The following is a 20,410-nucleotide window of genomic DNA, read 5'->3' as shown; positions in this document are numbered from 1 at the left end:
TTGATCTACAGCAACTGCCCTGGCCAACATCGCCAGATCTCTCAGCAGTTGAACATGTATTGCCAATTCTTCGTCAGGAAAGTGATCTATCTTTTCAGCCCGACAGTGTACGTCCACATGTGGCTCCATCGAAGCATCGTGTTCTTCCTGGTATGTAACAAATGCCCTGGCCCACAAAATCACCAGATCTCTCGCCGGTTGAACTTGTAATGGCCATGGTGAATCTGGAACTTGCTCGTTCGTGGAAATTTCTCGTTCTCTGAGGCCTGAAAAAAACCATTGCCGAATTTCACAAAAGACGCAAGACACTTTTGACAGTGTACCACAGGATACCATTCGCCACCTTTATGACCTTTTGCATACGAGAATGGTTGCCACCAAAAGGACATACACTGTGTATTGGTGCAGCTGTTTGGGCACCCTTTATTGTGACATGTGTGTTTCTTTTTGTCTGAATTCTCCTACAATGACGAACTGTCTGTCACCTCACTTGTCAGTAAAATGACCTCGGGCTTGAGCGTGTCGCATTTTTTTCTGTCGGTGTATAATATGTATTTCTGCTGCTTACATTATAGACCACAGCGTGTGCCACTACACAACTGGCTTTTCAACGAGGAACGTAGACTGCATTAACAAATAAAACACTGCAATACAATTACTAGAACATTATAAATGATTGGCAGACTGTAAAGTACATTACACAACATAACGTACGGAGAATGCTGACTGCGCAAGCTGTCAAAATGTAGTAATTTGGAAAAGGTGGATAATCGTAAAATTGATCGAAATATACCAAAATGAGATAATGACCCTATTAGCATAATGGAAAGACGAAGAAGGTAGCAGCGATAAAAATATACACTCCTGGAAATGGAAAAAAGAACACATTGACACCGGTGTGTCAGACCCACCATACTTGCTCCGGACACTGCGAGAGGGCTGTACAAGCAATGATCACACGCACGGCACAGCGGACACACCAGGAACCGCGGTGTTGGCCGTCGAATGGCGCTAGCTGCGCAGCATTTGTGCACCGCCGCCGTCAGTGTCAGCCAGTTTGCCGTGGCATACGGAGCTCCATCGCAATCTTTAACACTGGTAGCATGCCGCGACAGCGTGGACGTGAACCGTATGTGCAGTTGACGGACTTGAGCGAGGGCGTATAGTGGGCATGCGGGAGGCCGGGTGGACGTACCGCCGAATTGCTCAACACGTGGGGCGTGAGGTCTCCACAGTACATCGATGTTGTCGCCAGTGGTCGGCGGAAGGTGCACGTGCCCGTCGACCTGGGACCGGACCGCGGCGACGCACGGATGCACGCCAAGACCGTAGGATCGTACGCAGTGCCGTAGGGGACCGCACCGCCACTTCCCAGCAAATTAGGGACACTGTTGCTCCTGGGGTATCGGCGAGGACCATTCGCAACCGTCTCCATGAAGCTGGGCTACGGTCCCGCACACCGTTAGGCCGTCTTCCGCTCACGCCCCAACATCGTGCAGTGGTGTCACGACAGGCGTGAATGGAGGGACGAATGGAGACGTGTCGTCTTCAGCGATGAGAGTCGCTTCTGCCTTGGTGCCAATGATGGTCGTATGCGTGTTTGGCGCCGTGCAGGTGAGCGCCACAATCAGGACTGCATACGACCGAGGCACACAGGGCCAACACCCGGCATCATGGTGTGGGGAGCGATCTCCTACACTGGCCGTACACCACTGGTGATCGTCGAGGGGACACTGAATAGTGCACGGTACATCCAAACCGTCATCGAACCCATCGTTCTACCATTCCTAGACCGGCAAGGGAACTTGCTGTTCCAACAGGACAATGCACGTCCGCATGTATCCCGTGCCACCCAACGTGCTCTAGAAGGTGTAAGTCAACTACCCTGGCCAGCAAGATCTCCGGATCTGTCCCCCATTGAGCATGTTTGGGACTGGATGAAGCGTCGTCTCACGCGGTCTGCACGTCCAGCACGAACGCTGGTCCAACTGAGGCGCCAGGTGGAAATGGCATGGCAAGCCGTTCCACAGGACTACATCCAGCATCTCTACGATCGTCTCCATGGGAGAATAGCAGCCTGCATTGCTGCGAAAGGTGGATATACACTGTACTAGTGCCGACATTGTGCATGCTCTGTTGCCTGTGTCTATGTGCCTGTGGTTCTGTCAGTGTGATCATGTGATGTATCTGACCCCAGGAATGTGTCAATAAAGTTTCCCCTTCCTGGAACAATGAATTCACGGTGTTCTTATTTTAATTTCCAGGAGTGTATTTTGCATGCAGTCGTCATCAAAACAGTAACTGCAACGCCTAAGATCACAAGAAAATATCATCCTCATAAGGAACAACGAAATTTCTTTACTGCTTTGTTAATTGCATTCGGAGAATGAAACAAATACTCTGTAAGATAATGTTACCATCATGGAGGATGAAACAAACACATGTTTATGAAGAAAACAAAAAACTAAATTAAACTCCACCCGAACAGGCCATGAAGGCCCTACGTTACCCACCGGCCGCCGAGTCATCCTGAGCCCACAGGCGTCACTGGATGCGGAAATAGAGGTTCTTGTTGTCACTGCTCTCCTAGCCGTATGTCAGTTTACGAGACCGGAGCCGCTACTTCTCAGTTATGTAGCTTTAAATTTGCCTCACAAGTGCACCCTGCTCCGCAGATCGGATGGTCACCATCCAAGTGCCAGCCAAGCCCGACAGTGCTTAATGGGGTAGGAAGTTAAACGGGCCGATTTGGAGCAGGAGAGGCACCACAGGACGTTTTAGTCTCCACTGTCTATACCTTTACAAAGAAATTCATAAATCTTTGTCAGCAGGACCAGGGAGGATTCAGTATTCATACTTATAGCAGTGTAGTTCAAAAACATAACAAAATAATTTTTTTTACATGTGAGATTTCATCATTTTTTTCACTTACTATTGTCTGCATTTGTTGCTATGGGTACACTTTTCTTCATAAGTAAGAGAGATTCTTCGATGAATTTTGCACAGAATACAAACCATGCTTAAAGGTGTTTGAAACTCTAGAATTTATTTAATTAATGAAAAAATTAATGAGCTGTTACATTTTAAACTTCGTGTTTTAAAAAACTCAAATTTTATAGTTAATTAACTCAATTTTTACTACAGTTTTTAATAGATATGGAAAATTCTAGTTTTACATTGAGGGGTTTGTGTTTAACAAGCAATGCTAAATTCATTGAAGAATCTCTCTTACTTATGAAGAAAAGTGTACCCATAGCAACAAATGCAGCCAAGAGTAAGTGAAAAAATTATGAAATTTTACATGGACAAAAAATTTATTTTGTTATATTTTTGAACTTCTGCTGCTATGAGTGTGAATCCTGTATCCTTCCTGGATGTGCTGACAAAGTTTTATGAATTTATTTGTAAAAGTATAGACAGTGGAATTCAAAATGTCCTGTGGTGCCTCTCCTGCTCCAAGTCAGCTCGTCTGACGTCCTACCCACCCCCCCCCCTTCCGTAACCGTGAGTTACTATCGATATTTTTGACTATCACAACTATTTTCGTTCGGTCATTAGTGACCCCAAAAATTATTGGTATCTCGATTTCCTTTGATTCGATTTTTTATGGTAATTGTCTTATACACATTCACTTTAACTTGTTTACAATTGATTTAATCTATATATGAGGTATAAGAAAGCCAGAAACTCATAAAAAACATATTTATTTTAATATCTAAATTTTTTTCAATTCTCAGTGCATAGGTAATTTTAAAGTAACAAATTTTTCATTTTAGTTGTAACTCTTCTTTTTTGCTAAACTGCCTAGTTGATTAAGGTCCAATTTAATCTCTGAAAGGGGAAACGTAATTTTTAATGCGTAGTAAAGAAATTAACAGCTATTACTTCATGCTTAACAAAAATTTCAATTTCTAAAATATTGTTGTCCGTAATAAAATTACTCTTTATTGCATTGTACACATAATGTCTTCTGCTGAGAGTGGTTTTTGCAGACATATTTGTTAAATCTTGAACAAGTGACTGACACTTTTTTGTCATGATTTCTTGAGCAAAAGTTACATCATAGGCGCTTTTTAGGTCCACGTGAGTTTGATGGTTGGAACTGTTCTTCCAAACGAAATGTGAATTAATTAATGTTTTCAAACTTTTTGATAGAGTTGGTACAGTTGCGTGTTGTTTCATGTGCTTTTCAGCTAGATTTGTTGACAGTTCTTTCATAAATCGATAGCGTGACGTATTTGTGTTAGGATTGCAGTAATGCCATATTACGTAACTGTTAACAACAGCAATATCCATTATAGTCCACCATACGGCTAGTGGCCACCTTTTACACCTTCTTCCACATTTATAAAGAGCACACTTCTGATCAAGAGCTTCCACGCCTCTCTTTGTAGAATTGTAAAGTAGAATAATATCAGGTTTACCACTCTGCTGATCAGTGCGCTTGTCATGATGCATTAATGACAGCATGACTACTGATTTACTTTTCTTGGGGACATAGGAGCATATTGTTACCATTTGTGAAACCAATTTTGTATGTTCCAATTCATATGATTTATTGGGCAAGAAATCTGCCGGAATTTCACGTTTCTGTTTCCGAAGTGTACCGACGTATGTCAGGCCAATCTTTTGTAATTCATTAGGCAGTTCTACACTTACGGTATCTCCACTTACGTTTCTATTTTTCTTAGCAATATGTTGAACCAGCTACAGAAAAGACTGTGGTGGGATGCTTAGTTTTATGGATTTGGCCTTGTCGCCTTCCCTGAATAATTTTATAGCTTTTAGCGGATACTGGGATTTTGCACAACACAAACACATAATTTTAACCACTATTTTTGGGGTTTGTTTTGTAAATACACTCTAAAAGAGCAGGGTCCACGAAAACCTAATAGAATTTCATCAACTGATGCAAATTGGAGCAGCTATAAATTGCTGCAAAGTTGGATATAAACTTAATAAACAATTCGGAAATAGCTGCCAACTTGTCACCTGATTGTTTTCTCTGTTCCCTTGTTGCTCGGTTATTAAATCTGATAACAGACAGAGGAAAAAGAAACCGTTCCTTGGACATTATTGCTCTAAATATTGCTCATTCTGTTAGCGCCGTAGCAAAAAGCGAGTCTGCATTCTCATGGTTAGATTTACAAGCACCTGCGAGATATATCAATCCGGAAAAAGCTCGCATTTCTTCTAGAGACACATGATCAACGCGTTCCTATCATTAATGTTGATAGGAAGAGAAGTTTTGTAGAGTTGTTGGTCATTAAAAAGGAGAGGATTGATACCTCTATAAATGGGGTGTCGCTGTGACACTGGAATTTGCTCTCGCTTCAAGAATTTGTGCGATCGTGCTTCAAATGGCGTAGAAGGCTTACATTGCCGAGCAGGTCCAATAAATCCCCGACGTTGAACAATAATATTAGATTTTCTCCTTCTAGAACTACTGGGCTGGTTTCGCGACCATTTGAACCTGTTTTTTCCATAGTAGTAACTACCAGAATGATTTTCAGAGATTTCGTCTTCTGATACATCCAAATTAGAAATTGTTCTCTGTATTGTGAGCACTGTGTTCACTTTCACAATCACTTATATCGGAATCATGTTCCTGACTTCGTTCGTCTTCTGCGGATTCATTTTCTGTGTTATCTAAACAGTCCATAACCTCTTACGCCATCATAACATGTCCGTCGATGTGAAAAAATTCACTACTCATTGTTAGATCACACACGCAACTCAGAAAGCACAACGGAATATTTAGAAATAATGTGCACGTAAGTACTAGCCTGAGGTCTTCAGTGACCCCAAAATCCAATGGCTCTATAACAAACAATGTCACGACTTGCACTAACACGTTTCCTTGAAGACAATTGACTTCTAAGAGAATACATACACCCTTTGTTGCACGAGCGGCGTCATTCCAGAAATAAATAAGATAATTATACTGGGGCCAAAAATGACTCCACTATAGTAACGGGGGGTAACATAGGTGATCTGATGGTAACCAGTGTTGCCACTGCTGCAAGGCCGTTGGCTTATGAAGAAAACTGAAACACAGATATTGCAGGAACATCTGCCAAACTTAGTAAATTTTACCAACAGAATGATACGTTCATTGTGATAAATAGACACTTTTATGTGAGTAGTTATCCATAAATGGGTAAATGTAATTCTACAGACTGTACGGTTAATGTGGCAGTTGCTAGTGACCTTTGCAGTGAGCTGTTGTGTCCAACAGGTACTGGGTGCGAATGCTGACCACTACTCGAACCCCGGCGGTGCCGAGAAGCCTCCGCTGTTCCTCTGTTACGCTTCTGAGGAGCTCGAACTGTTCCACCCCGAGTACCAGGCCCTTCCTATCGGTAAGTATAAACAGGATGATACGTGTAATATCGTAGCATACGTACTTGAAAGCTAATCTTATATCTTGTAAAATGTAAACAAATTCCTTTTCTTTAAGCAAGCCGGTGATGGCGCTTTACAAAACACTTAACTTTGCAACATAAGCGCGATTTTTTAAGAGTAATTACATGCAATGAACAGCATTTTATTCTATCTCTGAGGTTCTCTCGGGGTAATTGATTAAAGGTATGCTTCCGGGTGTTTTTCCGAGTTTCAAGGGCAATATTTCGACGTCCGTCCCAACCATCTTCTTCAGAATATCCGGAACGACAGGATTAAGCCAGATGCCAGATCCAGCGAAAAAATTAACGAAGTTATATAAGTGTACACCTATTAATGCATATATTTGTAGAAAATACGTATCTTCTGGCGACAGTAATTGTTAGAAACCGTATCACTTCGCTGGACTGAACCACTCGCTTTTTCGTGTTCTTGACTGTACTGTAAAGCGTCATTTAATTTCGTGCAAGGCTTCTTTAAATAAACCACAAAAATGAATACTTACTTGTTTGGTATGAAGATCTTATAGTTGCAGAACTCTATACCACACTAATCTCGTCACGGAGATCACTTTAACATTGTCATTTGCAGTATTACCATTGTTAGTTGAGGTGCATCGAACGGTCACTTTTTCGAAGCAAATATGTATCTTATTTAGCTATACTTCGCCTAAGGTTGCTTCGAAAAACATAACATATAACGTTCGTATCAGTGTCGCGAGAGTAGAAGGCAATTCGGAAAAACAGCAGATGTGTGGTATCAGTGCCCCGAATGGAATAGCTTATCTGCGATCTTACCTACATAGACAAAACTGTTGCCGGCCGAGGTGGCCGAGCGGTTCTACAGTCTGGATCCGCGCGACCACTACGGTCGGAGGTTCGAATCCTGCCTCGAGCATGGATGTGTGTGATGTCCTTAGGTTAGTTAGGTTCAAGTAGTTCTAAGTCCTAGGAGACTGATGACCTCAGTAGTTACGTCCCATAATGTTCAGAGCCATTTGAACCATAACAAAACTGTTGTTTTTCAGTGGGGAACACAAATCTGGAAATACAATTGACACTTGTGCCCTCTTATGCTGTGGCTGATTTGCTTCTGTTAGTTGACAACTTACTTACAGTAAAGATATTGTGTCTGGCTTTTTGTACACTGCAGTGTGAGCATAAGCTTCTGAGTAATTATAAGAGCCAACTGTAAATCAGAATCAAGTTTAGTGAAAATATCTTTGTTACTTAACTTTCTTCTTTCAGATTAGCCCAACGTTCATAGAATATCTTCGCCTGTTCAGCAGTTAGGCTTTTGTGGTTTTTCTCTGTCCCCATTTGAGCTCAATCTTATAGTTACAACTAATAATCTTGAAATGATTGCGCTTCAGATATTTTCTTCATCACTGCATGAGGTAGGCAATACTGTCGTAACAGATAAATTAAATACACTTACGCCTCTCAATCAGTCTGTTGTTCCAATTTCTGTGCTTACTAGTCTTAGCCTCATTAGTTCCCTGTCCCTACTGCACTAAGAGATCTTTATCTGTCATTACAGCATGCTCTGAATGCAGTGTGTTGACAGTAGCTCGATTCATATTTGTTTACTGTCGTATGGCCTTTTCACACACTTAAAAGTAACCTTTTTGCCATGTGACAATATGACATAGAATCATTGAAATATTTTAGATGACTTCAAATGCCTAACTGTATTTTTTATATGTCTGTACGAAGCGTTTAGTGGATTGAGCATGTCTGAAGATGGTCAGTACTTTTAGAAACCGCTAATGTGAATATTTTATGTGCATTCAAGCGATCGTAAGACAATAAACCGGTATAAAAATAGTACAGTATTATTTCTGCGGCTTAGAATCAGAAAATTTAGTAACATCATGCCCTTTTTTGTTTGAAATCATATAGAATTTTTCGAAGGAGCTTCTCAAAGCCCCGCACTGAACCAGTAAGCACCTTTTGCTTTTAGAACACAGTATCTGATACTAGTGTACATAAGTATTGGGATGTGTACACTTTTCGCCTTTACGACCGTTTCACCTCATCTGGGAATACTTTCAATGGGAGTCTATACGTCTGAAATACGATTCCATTCTTCCTCAAGATCAAAGAGCAGAGGACGTAGTGCTCTTGCACACTGAAATGTGGAGCGAAGTCGACATTGTAACTCATCCCAAAGTTGTTCCGTTGGGTTCAGGTTGGGACGACAGAGATGCCAACCTATTTCATAAATGTTATTGTACATAGACCATTGCCTCACAGGTGCTGCTTTGACAGGTTGCACTGTCATGCTGAGGCAAATAATCATGGTCTCTGACCTCTTCCTCTACTGTATGCAGCACACGATGCTGTAAAATGTGCTCGTATCCTTCCACATTTATCGTTCTCTCAAGCACAAGAAAAGGATCACACCCTAACAATGAAAAACACCACCAGTACCTAACACCACGTCCTCCGTACTTAAAAATAATAGCAGGTGACGTTCTTCATGCATCTACTAAAATCATACCCTTCCATCGGATTACCATAGGGTATAGCGTGATTTATCACACCAAATCAGTCGTTTCCATTCATCCACTATCCAGCGACGTCGCTCTTTACACCAGCTCCAGCGTGGTTTAGCGTTGACTACAGAACTATACGGATGATGAAGAGCTGCTCGACCATTAATCTCGTTGTTTTTAACGCTCTTTGCATAGTCATTGTGCTTGCTGAACTGCTGGCAGCGCTTTGGAATTCACGAGTGGTTCTGTCCGCTGATATACGATTTTGTACAACTTTCGTCAGCAACGGTCGACTATCCCTGTTCGTCAGTGCATGAGGTTTGCCTGGTTGTGGTTTAACTGGGTTTTTCCTTCACGTTTCCACTCCAGAATCACATCGCCGACAGTAGTCTTGGGCAGCTTTAGAAGGGTTGACATATCCTTGATGCCAATGGCCTTGTCGCAATGGTAACACCTGTTCCCGTCAAATAACCGGAGTTAAGCGCTGCCGGGCTGGGCTAGCAAAATGGCTCTGAGCACTATGGGACTCAACATCTTAGGTCATAAGTCCCCTAGAACTTAGAACTACTTAAACCTAACTAACCTAAGGACATCACACACACCCATGCCCGAGGCAGGATTCGAACCTGCGACCGTAGCAGTCCCGCGGTTCCGGACTGCAGCGCCAGAACCGCTAGACCACCGCGGCCGGCGCTGGGCTAGCACTTGGATGGGTGACCATCCGGTCTGCCGAGCGCTGTTGGCAAGCGGGGTACACTCAGCAATTGTGAGGCGAACTGAGGAAATACTGGATTGAGACGTAGCGGTCCTGTCTCGTAAACTGTCATGCGGCCATGAGAGCGGTGTGCTGACCACATGCCTCTCCATATCCGCACTCAGTGACGCCTGTGGGCTGAGTATGACACGGCAGCCGGTCAGAGCCGTTGGGGCATCATGGCCTGATGGCATAGGGTAAAGAAATGTCCCTGACAGATTTGTTACTCGCGTGATGTCCAAAGGCTAGTCCACATTTGAAAACACTGAGTTCAGCTGACGATACACTCTTTTGTTACTACTTCCCTATTGAAAACATAATAACCCCGCCTCCGTTTATACGGGCCCGTCACCTCTCGTGACATCTAGTGGCCAATTCCGCATTACATAGGAGATTGGTTCAAATGTCTCTGAGCACTATGGGACTTAACATCTATGGTCATCAGTCCCCTAGAACTTAGAACTACTTAAACCTAACTAACCTAAGGACACCACACACATCCATACCGACGCAGGATTCGAACCTGCGACTGTAGCAGCAGCGAGGTTCCAGACTGAGGCGCCTAGAACCGCTCGCCCATAGCGGCCGGCTCTGCGGATACCTAATAGCGTATTTCCTTACTAGTTTCTTACATACTAGTGAACTCTCTAGATACTGTCGAGACAATAATAGGTAAACGACCTGTCTGTAGCAAATAAAAAAGAATGTTCAAATGTGTGAAATCTTATGGGAATTAACTGCTAAGGTCATCAGTCCCTAATCTTACACACTACTTAACCTAAATTATCCTAGGGACAAACACACACACCCATGCCCGAGGGAGGACTCGAACCTCCGCCGAGACCAGCCGCACAGCCCATGGCTGCAGCGCCTTAGACCGCTTGGCTATTCCGCTATTCCCGCGCGGCTGTAGCAAATCAATCGAGTATTGGACACTAACAGCAATTTAGGTACAGGTTGCCAATTATTGAAATAAAATCGTCATTACTTCTGAACTGTTTCCGTTAGGACGTTCGAATTACACGGTTGCCCGCGGGGAATGATGGGAATTAGTATGCGCGGTATGGTCGGGTTTAGCGACAAACCCCACTTTCATTGGGATGGATCCGCGAATAAAAAAAATTGGCGCATTTGGGGTACTGCGAATCCGCATTTCGCTTTGGAGAAATCTCTTCACCATCAACTGGTGACTGTGTGGTGTGCAATGTTCAGTCACGGTCGGTGCGGTATTCCTTGATGGCGTTGTGACTACCGAATGTACGTGAATGTTTTGGAAGATGATTTCATCACTATTATACAAAGTGACCCTGACTTCGACACGATCTGAGTCATGGAAGACGGAGCTCGACTCCATCGAAGCAGGGCAGCGATGTCCTGGAGGAGCACTTCGGGGGCCGCATTCTGGCTCTGGGGTATCCCGAGGCCACTGGTTCAAATGGCTCTGAGCACTGTGGTACTTAACATCTGAGGTCATCAGTCCCTGAGAACTTAGAACTACTTAAACCTATCGACCTAAGGACATCACACACATCCATGCCCGAGGCAGGATTCGAACCTGCGACCGTAGCGGTCGCGTGGTTCCAGACTGAAGTGCCCAGAACCGCTCGGCCACACTGGCCGGCGAGGCCACTGGCATGGGCCTCGATTGGCCGCCATATGCTCCGGATCTGAACACATGCGACTCCTTTTTGTGATTCTGTATTAAAGACAAGGTGTACAGCAGTAACCCCAAAACCAAAGCCAAGGCGAAAACAGCCATTTAAGAGGTCATCGACGGCATCGATGTTCGGACACCTCAGCGGGTCATGTAGAATTTCGCTATTCGGCTGCGCAACATCATCGCCAGTGATGGAAGGCACATCGAACATGTCATAACCTAGATCCGAATCTCTATAGCGATGTTCACATGTTGAATAAAGTATGTGCACTGTGTAATTTGAAACTAATTTACGTTGTTTTCACATATATCAATAATTGTCAGCCTGTGCGTTTGCGCTGTTGATAAGACGGATAGTATTGCGATGAGCGTTGACTAGTCTGTGAAGTCAAACTCATTATAAACTCAACTGCTGATACGAAAATTAATAAATCTGCACTGTCGTTAGCAATGAAGTAACGATGGAGGATTGGAGTAAGCCGGCCGGAGTGGCCGTGCGGTTCTAGGCGCTACAGTCTCGAGTCGAGCGACCGCTACGGTAGCAGGTTCGCATCCTGCCTCGGGCAGGGATGTGTGTGATGTCCTTAGGTTAGTTAGGTTTAATTAGTTCTAAGTTCTAGGCGACTGATGACTTCAGCGGTTAAGTCGTATCGTGCTCAGAGCCATTTGAGGATTGGAGTAACATTATAAATACTGACAGGATGGTGAAGGTAAAGTTACAAACCCCAAATTCAAATGGTTTTAAGCAGTATGGGACTTAACATCTGAGGTCATCAGTCCCTACAATTAGAACCACTTCAATCTGACTATCCTAAGGACATCACACACATCCATGTCCGATGCAGGATTCGAACCTGCGACCGTAACAGCAGCGCGGTTCCGGACTGAAGCGTCTAGAATCGCTCGGCCACAGCGGTCGGCTTACAAACCCCAATTAATATTTTCACATGAACTAGATCCTCGGTTACGTATGAAATAGGGTTGCCTACAAACTAGGCAATAATTATTCAAAGCGCTTCGTGAAAAATATTCCGCCTGCAGAGTATCAGAAAATAGAGGGACGTTGTTGGTGAGAACGCATTTAGCGTCAAGTAATTTTAAAAATCTTTTTTATGCCATTACCGCTTTCAAGCTATCATACCCAACTTCAAACGACAAATTTTTCCATTAATAGTAATGTATTCGTCAGCAGCATACCGTCATATTCTGTAGGGCACAAGAATATTTGAGTATCTAACGTCACTTTAGATGTTGTGTGGTTGTCAAAAACGCATTTGATAAGATGTTCAAAAATGGTTCAAATGGCTCTGAGCACTATGGGACTTAACATCTGTGGTCATCAGCCCCCTAGAACTTAGAACTACTTAAACCTAACTAACCTAAGGACATCACACACATCCAAGCCCGAGGCAGGATTCGAACCTGCGACCGTAGCAGTCGCGCGGTTCCGGACTGAGCGCCTAGAACCGCTAGATCACCGCGGCCGGCTGATAAGATGTAAAATGCAACAGTTATATACACCCACTTATATTATAATGCAGTTTAGTTTTGCATTGGTCTTTATGCCTTTTCAGGACGATTCACAAGATGTTGCAGTACAAACGGCACACAGATCTAAACAAACCACTGTGGCACAAAAATTCTTCACAAAATTCCTCATGTCAGCTGCAGCCTCAGACAGCTACTTTACGGTCAGTGTTTTTGCTTACACTGAGAGGCCATCCACTGAGCAAGCATATCCCTCCTTTCACAATAAGCTAAGATGCTGAGGGAAGTATGTGTGTGGCAGGTCCAGCGCGTTAATAACAGAAAAATGCTTTCTCTGTAAGAGTGAACTTGTTATTTAAGGATTGTAGGAGAAGTTGTTTTAAGGAGGTATTTTTCCAGTTACTGACAAGGAGACATATTTCCTAGTAGTGAAGCTGAGCAGTGTTGGTTCAACATGCTACTTAGACGCAAGGCTCGCGTCTTCGCAACGAACTCTACTTAATGTTAAACGACTTTGTTATTTTTTTTATTTCTTTTGTCATAAGTCTTCTCACTGGTTTGATGCAGCCCTTTGCGAATTCCTCTACTTTCCTAACCTCTTCATCTCAGAGTAGGACGTGCATCGTATCTCCTCAATTATTTCTTCAGTATACTCCAATCTCTATCGATCGCCACAATTTTTACCATCTACAGATCGATGTAGTACGAAGGAGGTTACTCCATGATGTCTCAAAACATATCCTATCATCCTGTCACTTCTTCATGTCAGTATTTTGCAGATGTCGATTCTGCAGAGAACCTTAACAGTCCCCCTTGATTTCAACATTCTTCTGTACCATCACATCTCAAATGCATGTATTCTCGTCTGTTCCGGTTTATATTCGCCGTTGATCATTTCTGATTCTTCCGCATTTTAGGGGCCGTCTTCCACTCTAATGGCCAGAGAGTGCCCTGAAACTCTGTTTGTTCTTTCGCCCTGTTTGACAAGGTCGCTTTCAGAACGGGTGCGACTTCTTATGGCGGAAGTCTTCGGCAGCCATTGATAACGATTTTTATTCAGAATTTAAACTTTGGTTGGGTGTCTATGGCGGGACACCGGCTGTATTGACCCTTCATATTAAGTCCGATATGTGAAAAAAAAATGGAAATGAAGTCCCATGCTTCTTTACAGAGCGTAGGGGAACGATGCGGGAGACCCGCACCTCCTTACTAGGCAAGGTCCTAATGGAGGTGGTTTGCCGTTGCCTTCCTCCGACCGTAATGGGGATGAATGATAACGATGCAGACGACACAACACCCAGTCATCTCGAGGCAGGAAAAATCCCTAACCCCGCCGGGAATCGAACCCGGGACCCCGTGCTCGGGAAGCGAGAACGCTACCGCGAGGCCACGAGTGGCGGACAAGTCCGATATGTAGTAGGCGTTAATTGGTGGATAACAGACCGGTAGACAACTTTTGTCATATCTTATGTGTGATTTTCCTTAAAAACTCCGTAAATGCCGTATGGAGGAGCTAGTTAAAGATGGAAGCGCTAGAACTTTTTTTTATCAAAATATATGTTGTGTAGAAAAAGAATGCAGTGAGAAAGCTGTTTTATCGTTCTCATATGTGATTGGATAAGGCGAATGTAATTTTAATTTCATGAATAGCGTTCTGTTTTAACAGGTGTTGTCTGTATCAGTCAACCTACTTAGTAGCTGCAGCTCCTGATGGTCACTGCTTGCGCATTATAATAACTTTGGATGTCAGCGTTGAACACGTGACAGCTGTCCAGTTTGTAATTCGTGGCAGTGAAAGAAAAAATAGCTTGAAATAAAAATAAGATAAAACCTTTTCTGAGGAACTGAAATTTACGAATACGTCTTGTCTTTCTAACAGGAACATTCTTTTATTTTAAGGTGACGAGATTCTCGCCATATTCACGAATATCCTAAATTGGCAGTGATATATGTTGTGGGTTGGCAGGAGAGCCAACACCGTATTATTAGAGGAAGCCGAAAGGCATGCGTTTTAGCTCACGTAGGCTGGCGTGAGGTCTGGAGCAGGACAAGGAAATTAGACTTTAGAAAAACGGACGTAGCTGGTGGAATACTTAACTTTAATCCATTAATGATAAGCGTTGCTCTTGACGGTACATGATTACAGTACCAATAGTAACTGGTACTGGCGCCTTGCTAGGTCGTAGCAAATGACGTAGCTGAAGGCTATGCTAACTATCGTCTCGGCTAAGGAGAGCCTATTTTGTCAGTGAACCATCGCTAGCAAAGTCGGTTGTACAACTGGGGCGAGTGCTAGGAAGTCTCTCTAGACCTGCCGTGTGGCGGCGCTCGGTCTGCAATCACTGATAGTGGCGAAACGCGGGTCCGACGTATACTAACGGACCGCGGCCGACTTAGAGGCTACCACCTAGCAAGTGTGGTGTCTGGCGGTGACCCCACAATATCTCTGTCACATGTTAAGACATTTCACATGTAGCATGTAAGTGAAAGGAAAAATTTCACGTGGGTCTCTTGCTTAATGTCAAGCGGAGGAAGAATCTTGCCGAGTCTTCCACCATGTGGCGACATTATAGGGCATGTGTTGCCTCTTCTTGAACACGTTTTGGGATCATGGTGACGAGCTTAGACTAAAACTTTTTTCACGATTTACGGTCGCTCATCTCTTCTTTCTGAAATGTTTTCACTCGCAGAAACACACAAGACAGACGAAGGGAGCTGCGCATTCCACAGCAGTGGGTACTCAGTTTCTCGGAAACCAAGGTCTACGGAAATGACGGTAATTATATCATGATTAGAACCTTCTGACCAGGATAGAAGAATGGGTAAGGGTGTAAATTCACGGAAAGTGGAGAACGATTCAAAGGGAGAGGGGCAACAAGGATGGAGGGACGGAGAGAGAGTGCATGTGAGAGAGAGAGAGAGATGGGGTGTGGGGAGGGATGGAGAAAAGCCGTTTCTAGATATTCTCGCCAGTGATTAGTTGTCTAGATGAAATAAGGATACGAACTAACGATCATAAAACATACGTGCTCAGGCGCAAGTCATCGTGTGTAGTATCAAAATGTGTTTATGACGAGCTAATTGTCAAGTTTCTAGGAGAACTACTTCAGTTTCTTTATAGAACTGAACTGGTAAAAAAATTTAAGAACTTTTGTAATCCGAACTGAAAGGACTACGAAATGTACAGAAATATACACACTATGGAAATACACACCTAAATGAAGAAACGCTTTAAACTGAGAATTTAAGACCCAAAAATTATAAAACGAGTAATTAAAAGAGAAATAAGATGTTTTATAGTAGTAATACCTAATTGTGCAAGAAAAGTATTGCATTTTGTCCTTATTCCGTTGTTTGCTACTAGTCATGCACACTGGTATTCGGGAAAAAACATAGTATATTGAAACTACAGCAATCAAACGCCTAGCTAGAAAGTCTCAGACACAGCATAAGTATATGCACTTAAAAAAACAAAAACAGAAAGTAATGAAGACTGGGAGAGAGAGAGAGAGAGAGAGAGAGAGAGAGAGAGAGAGAGAGAGAGAGGGAGAGAGAGAGAGACATACAGACAGGAACATAAAACGCTACACTTCCCGAACAAGAAAATAGACTTTAATGAGAAAATAAGCAAAGCGGGCTTTACACACAAAAACCGCCGAGTGATTTCAGCGAAAAAGCAACACTGCGCCTTCCACTTCCTCCCTCTCTCATTCCTGTTTCTTTCCGTACCGTTGTACCTTAAATACGTTAGAATGGGATTTATTCGCTGTTCCAGTCCAGCATAAATCGTGAAACAAATTGTAAACGGAACTGTGAACCGCGGTGTCGTTTATTCACGATACGGGAACAACGATTCCTGACTGCACCTTAAATAGGAACATGGTTTTGTAAGGGTTACCAGGACACATACACTATGTGATCAAAAGTATCCGGACACTTGGCTGAAAATGACTTACAAGTTCGTGGCGCCCGCTATCGGTAATGCGGGAATTCAATATGGTGTTGTCCCACCCTTAGCCTCGATGACAGCTTCCACTCTCGCAGTCATACGTTCAATCAGGTGTTTGAAGGAGTCTTGGGGAATGGCAGCCCATTCTTCACGTAGTGCTGCGCAGGAGAGAGGTATCGATGTCGGTGGGTGAGGCTGGGCACGAAGTCGGCTTTCCAAAACATCCCAAAGGTGCTCTACAGGAATCAGGTCAGGACTCTGTGCAGGTCAGTCCATTACAGGGATGTTATTGCCGTGTAACCACTCCGCCACAGGCCGTGCATTATGACCAGGTGCTCGATCGTGTTGAAAGATGCAGTCACCATCCCCGAATGTCTCTTTAACAATGGGAAGGAAGACGCACCTTGAAACATCAATGTAGGCATGTGTTGTGATAGTGCCGTACGTGATTCGTCACTTCACAAAACGTTTTTCCACTGTTCAATCGTCCAATGTTTAAGCTCCATACACCAAGCGAGATGTCGTTTGGCATTTACCGACGTGATGTGTGGCTTACGAGCAGCCGCTCGACCATGAAATCCAAGTTTTCTCACCTCCCGCCTGACTCTCATAGTACTTGCAGTGGACCCAGACACAGTTTGGCATTCCTGTGTGATGGTCTGGATAGATGTGTGCCTATTATACATTACGACCGTCTTCAGCTGTCAGCGGTCCCTGTGAGACGAGGTCGGCCTGTACCCTTTTGTGCTGTACGTCTTCCTTCACGTTACCACTTCACTATCACATCGGAAACAGTGGACCTAGAGATGGTTAGGAGCGTGGAAATCTTGCCTACAGACGTTTGACACAAGTGACTCCCAATCACCTGCCCATCTTCGAAGTCTGTGACTCACGCGGAGTGACCCATTCTGCTCTCTCACGATGTCTAATGACTACTAAGGTCGGTACTAAGGGGTACCTGGCAGTGGGAGGCAGCACAATGCACCTAATATGAAAAACATACACTTTTGGGGGTACCTGGATGCTTTTGATCACATAGTGTATTATGATTGATTGATTGACTTGGGGGAGGAGACCAAACACCGAGGTCATCGGTCCAGCGGATTACGGAAGGATGGGGAAAGAAGTTGGCCGTGCCCTGTCAAAGGAACCATCCCGATATTTTCCTGAAGCGATTTAGGAAAACCACGGGAAACCTAAATCAGGATAGCCAGAAGTGAGTTTCAACCGTTGTCATGTGTGATAACCACTTGCGCCACATGGCTCGGTAACACATATCATGAATGTCTGCAGAAGAGACCAGTTACATTCAGTCGTAGACTGATAGCTGACGTTGGTAAAGTATTCTATTGCTTCGTTTTCGAGCTCCTGTGCATATTACCGGGTAGGTATGCACTGCAAAGATGTGCCCACTGTGTTTGTTGAAACAGTTCTGTGAATCTCAGCATGATAATAACAACGTGCCTGTATTTTTATCCAAAATTTCGGTATGTTTGAAGTTGAATAAAATGAAAATCTATTGGTGATCTAATAGTGTGGAAACATATACGGACAAACATAGGGTGAAGGACGAGCGAGCGCGCGAGAGCAGAATCCTTTAAATATGTTTCATGCGCGAATCCAGAACACGCTGAAACGTGTATAGACGACACTTCACGTCAGATACAGCGACTGGTCGATTCCTGTGTATTCTGCACTGACATCCAGTTGTTTTAGTTACCCTACAAGGGTCGGATGGCGACATTGCTTATGTTAACAGCCGCTCGGGATAGCCACACGGTCTAGGAAGCCTTGACACGTTTTACGCGGCTCCCCCGTCGGAGGCTCGAGTCCTTCCTTGGGTATGAGTGTGTGTGTTGTCCTAGCGTAAGTTAAAGTTAGTTAGATTAAGTAATGTGTAAGCCTAGGGACCGATGACCTCAGCAGTTTGGTCCCAAGGAACTTACCACAAATTTCCAATTTCCTGTGTCGGCAACAACACTTATACCATAGACAATAACTCTGCAGTTAATGTGAGGATGGTTACGAATGATATCTGCTTTGTTAAAATGTCCATTTACAAGTCGTGACGATTAAATCTCGAGGGACCATAAGCTGCGGTTTCCAGACGTCCAACAGACGTTGATTGCAGCGGTTCCAATGGCTCTGAGCACTATGGGACTTAACATCTGAGGTCATCAGTCCCCTGTCCGCCCCAGTAGCTGAGTGGTCAGCATGACGGATTGCCGTCCTCTGGGCCCGGGTTCGATTCCTGGCTGGGTCGGAGATTTTCTCCGCTCAGGGACTGGGTGTTGTGTTGTGTTCATCATCATTTCATCCCCATCCGGCGTGCAGGTCGCCCAATGTGGCGCCGAATGTAATACGACCTGCGCCAAGGCGGCCGGACCTGCCCCGCGAGGGGCCTCCCGGCCAATAACGCCAAACGCTCATCATCATCATCAGTCCCCTAGAACTACTTAAACCTAACTAACCTAAGGACATCACACACATCCATGGCCGAGGCAGGATTCGAACCTGCGACCGTAGCAGTCGCGCGGTTCCGGACTGAAGCGCCTAGAACCGCTCGGCCACCGCGGCCGGCGACTGCAGCGGTCTCGGCTATAATGCGCCCTGGAACACTACCATAATGTAGCTATGTTTCGTACCACATTGATAGCAATTTCTTCACAGATTAAAGAAACATTATTTTGTCTTTTTTCAGCCACTCCAGTGGACTCCGCCATCTACAGTGACGCAGAGAAGGACACAGGAAAGGCAACTACAGACGTGCAGCAGACGTAGCTTATATTCGCTCCTGGCTGTGTAACGGCGGCACTGTGCTGGTGATCAACTCATTTCATTAAGAGGTCGTTGAGATGAGTTCAGATGCTGTGGGGAAGATGCAGTACAGCACGGACGCTAGTGATAATCAAGATCATCTTTTCAGATTCTTAAGCTCCAGTTACGTCACTAGTTGTAACTGCAAATTGGGATCAGACTTTCACTTGAGTGTGTTTCCCAGCTTCTCTGAGGTCTGTCGTTCTCCGACTATCAATTTGCCGATATCGATGAATAGTGTGTTTACTATGTCATTTTCAGAATGTTGATTGATTTTTTTGATCAAGTATAGAATATGTGTACCTAATCATTGTAGATCAGGAAGACTGAAGTTTGAGCTGAAACGTCAGATTTATTATTTTTAATTCAGAGGACATATGCTTTCCTGATTTCTGTTTTCTTGAAATCATATATCAAAGACATTAGCAAATGTGTAGCGAATGTGCCTTCGCCGTTTTGCAGCGCTCCAATCGCGAGCAAAGTTTCTTATTTTATATGTATGTAAATTATTAATAAATGTTTTTGTTATTTATTTTTTTACAACTCAGTCTGCATCTTTGAAATCGTCCTTTATAGTATTACATAGTCCAAAAAAAGGAAATACAAGAAAACGCTTTATCTGTAATTTGGACAGTTAAATAGAGTACCAAGAATTACATATCTCTTATTAATTCACACACCCTACCGATTCATATGCTTTTGCTACGCATTTCCGGCGTACAGTTATAACTCAACCATCAAATTGTGTGGATTAGCAAATTATTATCTTCTGAAATAGGTGTTGTACATTAATCACTCAGTTCCTGAAAAGATGAATAGATACTGATTAGTTTTTGAACAGATACA

At 43.8% G+C, this 20,410-nt stretch overlaps 1 protein-coding gene across 1 annotated transcript in view; it reads left to right on the top strand.

The window, feature by feature from the left end:
- The window catches only part of LOC126187995 (uncharacterized), a 238,708-nt gene extending 218,653 nt beyond the window's left edge, over positions 1–20,055 (top strand). Inside the window, exons 5-6 of the mRNA XM_049929404.1 lie at positions 6,239–6,362; positions 19,449–20,055. Coding sequence (XP_049785361.1) covers positions 6,239–6,362; positions 19,449–19,528 — 204 coding nt within the window. The 3' untranslated portion in view covers positions 19,529–20,055. The remainder of the gene's footprint in view (positions 1–6,238; positions 6,363–19,448) is intronic.
- The last annotated feature ends 355 nt before the right edge of the window (positions 20,056–20,410 follow it).

This window comes from Schistocerca cancellata, chromosome 5, assembly GCF_023864275.1.
Source record: "Schistocerca cancellata isolate TAMUIC-IGC-003103 chromosome 5, iqSchCanc2.1, whole genome shotgun sequence".
Lineage (NCBI taxonomy): Eukaryota > Metazoa > Arthropoda > Insecta > Orthoptera > Acrididae > Schistocerca > Schistocerca cancellata.
The sequence above is the reverse complement of the archived record's forward strand: the minus strand, read 5'-3'. Positions and strand labels throughout refer to the sequence as shown.